Source organism: Zalophus californianus, chromosome 12, assembly GCF_009762305.2.
Source record: "Zalophus californianus isolate mZalCal1 chromosome 12, mZalCal1.pri.v2, whole genome shotgun sequence".
Classification (NCBI taxonomy): Eukaryota; Metazoa; Chordata; class Mammalia; order Carnivora; family Otariidae; genus Zalophus; species Zalophus californianus.
This window is the reverse complement of record NC_045606.1, coordinates 54,612,642-54,623,037: the sequence shown is the minus strand read 5'-3', so window position 1 is coordinate 54,623,037 and position 10,396 is coordinate 54,612,642. Positions and strand designations below refer to the sequence as shown.

Sequence of the window (10,396 nt, the reverse complement as noted above, 5' to 3'; positions counted from 1 at the left end):
CAGCAGCAATCAGAAACGGAGACTGTTCATCTGTTTATCCCAGCCCTATCTGTTGGCGCCATTATCGGCAAGCAGGGGCAGCACATCAAGCAGCTTTCTCGCTTTGCAGGAGCTTCTATTAAGGTACTGTTCTGCCAACCGTGGCTGTTAGTGCTTTAATGACAGTAAGTCACAGGAACATGAGTCGTCCTGCCACTTCATAATCGAACTGCATGTGGCAGTCTATACCGCAGCTACATAGGGTGTAACAGAAAACCCTGAACAACAGCTTCAACAAAGTAAGTTGCCTTCTCAGAAAAAAGTAGTCTGGAGGTAAGCAGTCCAACTACCGCTGGTGCGGTAGTTTTGGCCCACTAAGTCCCTGGACCTGGGTTAGTTCTAGCTTATCTTCCCCAGGCATGGCCTTGGTCCCTCTTGGCCCCAAATGACAATATTCTGTGCTCTCACAAGTCTGGGGTCCAGCCAGTTGGAGAACACTAAGAACCTTCCTCTTACAGAGGTTTCTTATTAGCTGCCGTAAGATATTTTTATCTCCATTTCATTGCTCAGAAACTGCATCAGAAGGCCAGACACAGCTGAAAGAGCAACAGGGAAATGTTGAGCTAAATATTTTATTATGGAAAGTGGGATAACAAATATCAGAGGACAGTTAATGGTATCCACCAACTAGAGAATTGTGTGCTCTGAAGATTCTGAATTTTGATATGCTGAGAAACAATATAACAGAGATAGCTCATTGTGTTTAACATACGCACAAACTGATAATGGCTCAATGCAGTGATATTTTTCTTCAGGAAAACATCAGTCTAGTGGGGTGTTTTTTGTTGTTAATGTTTTATAAAAATTTTTTTTAAAGATTTTTTAATATCTATTTGACAGACAGCGAAAGAGGGAACACAAGCAGGGGGAGTGGGAGAGGGAGAAGCAGGCTTCCCATGGAGCAGGGAGCCCGATGTGGGGCTCGATCCCAGGACCCTGGGATCATGACCTGAGCCGAAGGGCAGACGCTTAACAACTGAGCCACCCAGGCGCCCTTAAGATATTTTATTTAAAGGAATACAGTACTGGGGTGCCTGGGTGGCTCAGTCACTTGAGCCTCTGACTCTTGATTTCGGCTCAGATCATTATCTCAGGATCCTGGAATCGAGCCCCATGTAGGGCTCCAAGCTCAGTGGGGAGTCTGCCCCTCCCCTCTACACGTGCACTCTTTCATAATAAATAAGTGAATCTCTAAATAAAATCTTAAAAAAAATAGTACACAAAAAAGTTGGACTCAAATGTTTATAGCATCTTTATTTGCAGCTATCGCCCAAGGGGAAGCAGCACATGTTCAGCAAAGGGCAAATAGATAAACTGTGGTCCACCTATACAGAGGATATTAAGAATAAACTATTGATATATACATGTTGGTTGGATCTCATGTTACATGCTAAGGGAAAGAAATCAGACCCAAAAGGCCACATACTCTATGATCCAATCGTATGTAAAATCTGGAAAAGGCAGAACTATAGGAATAGAGAAAAAATTCAGTGGTTACTAGGAACTGGAGGTGGAATATAGGCTTGAATATAAAGAGAGATAGCAGGAAGAATTGTGGAGAGTGACTGAACTATTTTTGATTGTAGTGGTGGTTATCTGCCTATGCATTTGTTACCAAAGAATGAATTTTACTGTATGTAAATTAAATAGTTAATAAAAAAGCAAAACACAGAAATAGCCCTCATATGCTCTCTTGTAGCAAAAGATAACAAAATACATTAACAGGAAATGCAGCCAAGATAAACAGATAAAGGGAAAGAGATGGTAAAAGACTGAGGGCTGAACCAACTTTACTGTGCTACAAGTTTCCTGATTGAGTTAAAAATAAGTCTTTGACACGTGCAAGAAGAACCTAGTAGATTGGCTTTGGAAAAACTGCATATTTAGATATTCAGTGTTCTTTCAGGCTTTAAAGGTTTTATAATTAGGGTAAAATATTTTGTTTCCAAGAAAGTCTGAAACATAATCTGAAAGATGCACCACCATTCTTTTTTTTTTTTTAAAGATTTTATTTATTCATGAGAGATGGGGAGAGAGAGAGAGAGAGAAGCAGAGGGAGAAGCAGGCTCCCAAGGAGCAGGGAGCCCGATGTGGGACTCGATCCCAGGACCCTGGGATCATGACCTGAGCTGAAGGCAGACGCTTAACCATCTGAGCCACCCAGGCACCCGCACCACCATTCTTAACACTTTGCTAGATTTACACATACATAAATTTCATATATGTACTTAATAGGCATATATTTGGTATTTGCTAATTATTTGTTCACTTATTGGACACTTAGACTGTTCCTAACTTATTCTGCACAAATAGTGCCATGTTCTATTAGCAAATTGTTACATACAAACTTATTCTTTAAGGTAAGTCTATAAAAGTAGATTTGGTGAGTCGAAGGGCATGTGTTTTCAGACTTTTCAGAGACTATAGCAATTTATACTCTTAACCTCCATGTATGAGTGCCCTTAGCCCCAGTCCTCCCTCACCAGTATTGACAAATCTAGTCAGAAAGATAAAGAATGATATTTTTGTTCCAGGGGTTTCCTGTGAATAATTCTAAGAGCTTAGACTAAAGGGAAGTAATTATTTGCTTGTTTTATAGACTCAAAATTAGTGCCCAGCATAAAGTAGGAATAGTATTAGCGTGGCTGTAGGTGACAGAGGAAGAGAGAAAAGATGACTCCATTAAAAATAAAAACATTCTTTGATTGTGTAAACATGTGTGGGAAGAGATCTAGTAACTACATTAGTAACTGACGGATCATAATGAATGGTAGAATTTAGGGTAGTTTTTATCATTTTTTTGCTTCCTGTTCTTACATAATAATCTATTTGGTAAATAGTAAGAATTTGTTTCTAATACAGCATATGTCTAGCAAATTTTTTTCTTTTAAAATGACTACCAGCTGGGTCCCCAAATCCTATGACTGAGGAAGAATGCTGGTTTCCTCTCCCTTCAATAGCCTCTGCAACAGTTCCCCTGGCCCAGGCTTTTTGTGTGATTTCATATATTCAGCAAAAATAGAAAAGCCATTTACTTTCCTTCTGCCAAATTAGTGCTAGTTTATTTCATGTTATTCTAACGAGCATACTTCAGGGGAATTTACCAATAGTCTTAGATTTGTGAACATAGCAGTTCCTTGCACATACAGACCTGGGGGTTCTGATGCATATGGGCCAAAGACCACACTTTGAGCACCATTGGTGTAGTGATGAGGAACATGGGCAGTGGAGACAAGATCCAGTTCTCCCTCCAGCTGGATTAGCTATGTGATCATGGGTGGGCCAGGTAACTCAACTTCTTCAGCCTTGTTTCCCCTCTGTAAAGTACAGGTACCACCTCATTAGAACCCAGTGAGGATTACCTGAGATTGCATGTGGACATTTACATCAGGGCCGGGCACAATTTAAGTGCTCAGTTCATGGCAGGAGCCAGAAATAATGAACCCACGTTAATCACTGCTGCTCTGTAGCTTTCTTCCAGAAGGCTTTCATTTTACATTTCAGTAAGTCGTGCACAAATGTCAGGCTGGTGTATGTAACGTTTCTATCAGTGGCACCTGAACGTGTCATCCCCCCTTGATGTGTCTATTACAGATTGCTCCAGCTGAAGCACCAGATGCTAAAGTGAGGATGGTGATTATCACTGGGCCACCAGAGGCTCAGTTCAAGGTATGTGTTCTAGAGTGTGTGCACAGGTAACAAATGAATGGATTCAAAGAATGTTAATGCTTTCTTTTCAGGAACTCCATAACCTGGCTTCTCCCTTAATAAAACTCAGTAAAGAATCTCCCAATGGAAAATCATAAGGCTAAGAACAGAGTAGAAATATACCCAGAGTTACATTTCAAAACAAAAAACAAACAAGACTTTGTTTCAATTTTGAGAGTTTTGTAATGGTTGCTGAGTTTACCTATCTCCCAAAGGAGAATTTACTCAGTGCCTTCTTACTATGTGAAGGTGAGACCTTTAAGACTGACATTTACAAACCTGTCCGGTTATTATGCCGTGGAAAGCTTGTTCCTCAAATTTCCCTCTTGTCCTTGAGAGGCCTTAACCTTGAATTAAAATGCCCCCCCCCCTTTCTCTTACCCTTCTATTAACTCTGAGCCCTTGTCCAGAGTCTGACCACAAATCACTCTAATCCTTCCAATTTTAGAAGCAGAAATGGTAGGAACTCTTCTGGCATGTGTCCTGGTGTGAACCACTGTTTATATTTATTGGGGTTTGGGACCTTTGCAGCTGGAATGCCCTTCGTTGTATAATGAGAGTTGATGAAGAGCAGAGACTGGGCATCCAGGCTGCCAGTTCAAATCCTAGCTCTATCATTTATCTGCTGTGTGACCTTGGGCAAATTACTTAACCTTTCTCTGGCTACTCAGCTGTAAAATGAGGATTAGAACACCCACAAGGTTGAAACAAGGTTATAAGGTATAAAGACTATATAAAGTGCTTAGAATATTCCTTGCCACATAGGAAGCACAATATAAATAAGCTGATGGTGGTTTTCAGCAGACTCGGGATGAATCAGACTGACTCTGCCAAATTCTCAAACACATACTTTCAAGTACATGATTTCTCCCGTAAAACTTAGTACAAGTGTTGTAAAAATAACTACTGCATTAGAATTTAACTACTTTATCCCAAACCCATGTCTTATTCTTACCACCTGTATAACAGGACAACTCTTGAACCTTACGTTCCCTTAGCTCTAAAATGCGGCTAGTAACAGTGCCTACTTCTCCCCAATTCCCCCCCTTTTAAAATATCACTTTCATAGATCTTTCAGTAAAAATCCAAAGCTTTTTTCACTTCATTTACAGAAAGAACAGGAAACAAAAGGAGGTGCTTTGAGATGTGGGTGCAGTTGGCTGGGCTCTAACTCAGGTGAAGAAATTTAGTCTCTCACACCAGCCTTCTGGTCCAGGCAGTTGAAGTCCTAACTCAGAAATGTTACAAACTGTTTCCTATCCCAAACCTACAGGATCAGTCACTTTTAGTTTGAAATCTTAAAAGATAAACATAGACATCACTGTATGTTTCTTCTTCGTGCTGAGCTCTTTTTTATAAATGGAACTACTATCTTAAAATTCCTATATTTGTATGCTGGGAAACTCGCTTTGTTTCCCTGAATCCTTCAATGCCCATGTGGTATAGTATAGTCATCTTAAATGGAATATTTTTTTTTAAAGATTTTATTTATTTATTTGAGAGAGAGAGAGAATGAGAGATAGAGAGCACAAGAGGGAAGAGGGTCAGAGGGAGAAGCAGACTCCCCGCTGAGCAGGGAGCCCAATGCGGGACTCGATCCCGGGACTCCAGGATCATGACCTGAGCCGAAGGCAGTCGCTTAAACAACTGAGCCACCCGGGCACCCTTAAATGGAATATTTAAGAAAAGCTGTAATGCTTAAATATTTGTGTGATCAGTGATAATTACAAGTGAATTATTTTAGAGATCTAAGGAGTGGTAAACCTCCTATCCCATATTTTTTCTGATGAATTCGAGAGCTTTTGTTTTGGAAGAGGGATGTATATTCCCATGTCCTTTGTGTTAATACCTAGATCTGTGGCCTAAGACATGAGAATGGAATATAGGGTACCAAGATGGATTTTTGTTTTTTCTGTAACCCCCTCTAATGAGCTTATCATTTCTGCACCAGTGAAAATGTAAAATGTGTTGGGTACTTTTGTTTTTGTGATTGACCCTGGTAGCTTGTCAGATTAAACCAACTCTGACTTCTTTATCCTTTGGTATATACTAGAGCAAATTAATGGCTGTACATAATAGACGTTTCTTAAGCATAATGTCTCTTTGCATGCAGTAGGTATCAGGATGTGTTGACTATATCATAAGTGTGTGTTAACCTGATTTTGTCGCTTTATTCAAAGTAGAAGCCACTTGGCTAAGATGAAGAAACCCTTCAATAGAAAATATCCTCTCAGCAGGTGTGACCCTGACACAGCTGGCTCTATAGTTCTTCCCCATCTCTTATCCTCAAGAAAAACGCAATTACTTTCTTACTGAAAGCAGGAAAGGTTTTACCTTTTACAATCTGAGGGCAAATGGCCATTTGCCCACAAAAATGATTTATTTTTAGTTAGGCTGAGTACTAATTGGCTTTAATTCTTTTTGTTCAAAGAATAAATCGTATTCTTCAGTCAGTCATTCAGTTGCCACCTCTGTGATGCCTGGTTGTTACTGTGAACCTTCCTAACTTTGCCTCTTAGGCCATCTGCAACAGTCTATCACCTGCAGGTGTCCCTACCAAGAGCCATTCCAGTGGATTTGGGCCATCTCTGACGTTAATGGACCTTCTTTCCCTTCATGAATGACACTGATAGGATATGTTCTCATCTGTAGGCTCAGGGAAGAATTTATGGAAAAATTAAAGAAGAAAACTTTGTTAGTCCTAAAGAAGAGGTGAAACTTGAAGCTCATATCAGAGTGCCGTCCTTTGCTGCTGGCAGAGTTATTGGAAAAGGAGGCAAAACGGCAAGTACATCAGCAAAACCTGTGCAGTGGTATGAAAGGGAAAGCGTTGAAAGGTACTTAGGAGTTCCAAGTCCCTGAATTTGGGCTAACTTATAAAAGCAGGATCATCTGGGCCAAGGTTTGGAGAAGACTGCCTTTTGTTCTTCCTGAGTGTTGGTGTCAGCCACTAGTCGAAGTAATGCCTTGCTTTCAGCCCACTTTGTGTGGGAGGACTCTCATGTACAAGGGGCACTTAGCATTTCTGGTTGACGTAACTTCAGCTTTTGATTTTTGCACACTTGATGGAAAGAAAACTTTTTAAAATGTCATCTACCTTTATAACCTACCTCTGTAACAAAAAAGCAAATGGTTGCCAGCTTCTCTTTAGCACATGTAACTTCTAAGGTGTTTTCAAAGCTGTTTATAATTTTGAAGTAATTGAGTGCATCCACTTTGGAATCAGACTTTCAGGGATTCAGTCTGGTTCTGCCATTCACTTGTGTAATGGGTCAAATCAATTTTTTTGGCTAAGTCTTAGTTTATATCTAGATTACTAGATAGTTTACTAGTTTACTATCATCTTGAAATGGGCACAGTACTGATAACCTGATAGAATTATCACTGGATTAGATGCAATTTGTAAAGCCACAGTTTAGTGTTTGGCCCATAGTAAGTGCTCAGCAAATGGTAATTTTTTTTAAAACCTCAATTTAACATGATGTGTTTATCTTGTTCAGGTGAATGAGCTCCAGAATTTGTCAAGTGCAGAAGTAGTTGTCCCTCGTGACCAGACACCTGATGAGAATGACCAAGTGGTTGTGAAAATAACTGGTCACTTCTATGCTTGCCAGGCAAGTGGGCTCTAATGTGGTAAGCTCTTTTGCTTCTTTCCCCAATGGAAGCAATTCTCCTGTGGGTGTGCCCCCACCCCATATAAATCTTCAGCATTGTTTGGTGCTTAACACGCTTAATCCCTTTTTAGCAGGTAATTTCAGACTACTAGGAAACTAAACTAGTATGTATCTTTAACCTTCAAATCTGAAGTTGGTGAAATGGAAGAGTAAAATCACTTTTAGTAACCTTTGATTAGGTAGAAATTTCAAATCCCTCTCCTTTTGCAGGTTGCCCAGAGAAAAATTCAGGAAATTTTGACTCAGGTAAAACAGCACCAACAGCAGAAAGCTCTGCAAAGTGGACCACCTCAGTCAAGACGGAAGTAAAGGCTCAGGAAACAGCCCACCACAGAGGCAGATGCCAAACCAAAGACAGATTGCTTAACCAACAGATGGGCGCTGAACCCCTAATATCCAGAATTACATGCACAAGTTTTTACCTAGCCAGTTGTTTCTGAGGACCAGGCAACTTTTGAACTCCTGTCTCTGTGAGAATGTATACTTTATGCTCTCTGAAATGTATGACACCCAGCTTTAAAAAAAATAAGTGGGGGGAGGGAGGGAAAGAGAGGAGCTCTGCACTTCCCTTTTGTTGTATTCTCGGTGTAACAAATATTCTAATTTTTCTTAATATACCCCCCTAATGCCAGAAATCGGCTTAATGATGCAGTCACTTAAATTCATAAAATATAGATTGCTCCCAAATCCAATTGTTAAAATTGGATCAGAATAGAATGATTACAGCAACTTAAGCTATTAGCATAGGAAAACTGTTCTCAGTTTTATTTTTATCTAACACTAACATGAATAACCTAAGGGAAGTGCTGAATGGTGTTGGCAGGGGTATTAAACGTGCATTTTTACTCAACTACCTCAGGTATTCAGTAATGCAATGAAAGCAAATTGTTTTTGTTTTTGTTTTGAAAAATTTTATATACTTTATAAAGATAAAAGTCCAACAGTTTTTTAAAAAACTTTAATTAGCTAACAGGAAAATAACAGAAAAGTTTTACTTCTGGCTGGTGACCGTAAAGCTGGAAAATTAATTTCAGGTTTTTTGAGGCTTTTGACACCACTAGTTGGAAAGTCCAATAAATGTTCAGTGATATGGAGCAGTGCCTATATTTGGAGAGCAGCAATACCATTTAATTTTTCGTTTATGGTAGGGAACTCTTTTGATGGTACTAAACAGAGCAAAGTGGTTGCAGGAGGTTTTGGAACGGCTAGTTTAAATGAGTTTCAGGAGACTTCAGTTTTTTTTGTTTGGCTACGTGATTAAATGCATAAAAATGCTTTGTGCTTTAGACTATCACTACCTAAAGTGCATGGATGAAGAGATGCAGCCCCTGTGGACTTTGGCAAAAAGCAAGCTTCAGCTTGTCCTACGGGATGCTTAGTTTGCCAACACACTTCAGACCAGTTGGTCTACACTTTGAGCAGACCCCAACAGAACTGCTTTGTGAAGACCAATGGGGTACTCAGACGGTGGGACAGTGTTTAAGGGCAGTATCAAGGCTACATCTCCATGTGCCAGGCACTGTCATGAGCCTCACTAAGCTATTTTGAAGATTTTTAAACAATGATCAAGAAAAATATAAGGCTACCTAAAATATTACATAAAATACAGAAGGATTTCTGTATTCTCTGCAACCAGTTGTTTGAAAAGTCAAAAAGCAGAGGATACCAGAAAACAGTATCTGGAATATAATTTGAATGACTATGAGAAGACATTTGACCTTTGATACAGAATACTGAATTCATGTGCCCATTCCTAAACTTGATGGCAAAGCCCAATATGTACAATTATGTGGGTGTGGGTGGTCTCCAAGGCCACACTGCTCTCAGAATTGTTGCTTTTGTTCATTGAATGATCAGTCATCATTATCACACTGATCTGAAGGGCATATATAATAAGCCTTTGAAAAATATGGCCGCCTTTGTATTTCAAGATGAATTTCTACAGACTAGATACGTTTTTCTGATCATTATCACACTGATCTGAAGGGCATATATAATAAGCCTTTGAAAAATATGGCCTCCTTTGTATTTCAAGATGAATTTCTACAGACTAGATACGTTTTTCTGAAGATCACTGTTACCAATTAATTCTGAAGATCACTGTTATCAATTAAACATTTTGAAAAAGACTTGAAATGTTTTCCTAAATGTTTTCAGAAAACCAGTTCATTTTGTAGTTTTAGCCAAAAAGTGCCCTTTCACACAATTCACCTAGCATTCATAATTTTTTCATATAATGAATTGCAAAAATAAAATCATAGACTGGCTTTCTGGTTGGATTTCAGGTGAGATGTGCTTAGGCCAGAGCTCTTCCTCAGTGTTTAATTTTTCCCATGTTTGTTTTTATATATATATATAATATATATATATACACACACACACACACACACACACACACACACAGATAGGTGCTGCATTTATTTCTGCTGGTTTAAAATTCTATCATATTTCACTTCTAGCCTTTAGCAAATCGTTTTACCTTTAATTAAGCAATGGTAATGGAGTATCTAATTCTGTAATTGAGTTTTGTACTCACCGCACATGGATCATTCCTCATCTGTAATGTGCCCCAAATGCAGCTTCGTTTTCCAGATACCTTGATGCAGAATAAAGTTTTTCATCAGTAGGTGCAGCCTGGTGTATGGAATGTTTTATTTCTGGTTTTTCGAATAAATGTGAATGTTCAAATTTAATCAAGCTATAAACTCAGATTTTTACTAATACTATGTCAGTCTCAATTTACCACTAGATATTGGTGCTTACCTTATCATCTTCATTCTATAGTACTTACTGTGGATCTTGATACTACAGTGGTGCCTATAAAGTAAGAACTGTAGGTTTTTAAGTAATAAGACCAATGGGGTGGTTATGTGTTTTTTGCTTTATTTAAAAAAAAAAAACGACTATTCCATTCTACAGAATAAGATTTACACTCAGGCAAAATCGAACTGTGGGCAGAGTACAGGGGCCAATGT

General features: G+C 39.1%; 1 protein-coding gene across 1 annotated transcript in view; it reads left to right on the top strand.

Annotated features, from left to right (window-relative positions):
• Window positions 1-9,945, top strand: part of IGF2BP3 (insulin like growth factor 2 mRNA binding protein 3) — a 143,307-nt gene extending 133,362 nt beyond the window's left edge. The window contains exons 11-15 of the mRNA XM_027573663.2: window positions 7-123; window positions 3,634-3,708; window positions 6,400-6,531; window positions 7,248-7,361; window positions 7,632-9,945. Coding sequence (XP_027429464.1) covers window positions 7-123; window positions 3,634-3,708; window positions 6,400-6,531; window positions 7,248-7,361; window positions 7,632-7,730 — 537 coding nt within the window. The 3' untranslated portion in view covers window positions 7,731-9,945. The remainder of the gene's footprint in view (window positions 1-6; window positions 124-3,633; window positions 3,709-6,399; window positions 6,532-7,247; window positions 7,362-7,631) is intronic.
• Window positions 9,946-10,396: the final 451 nt, after the last annotated feature.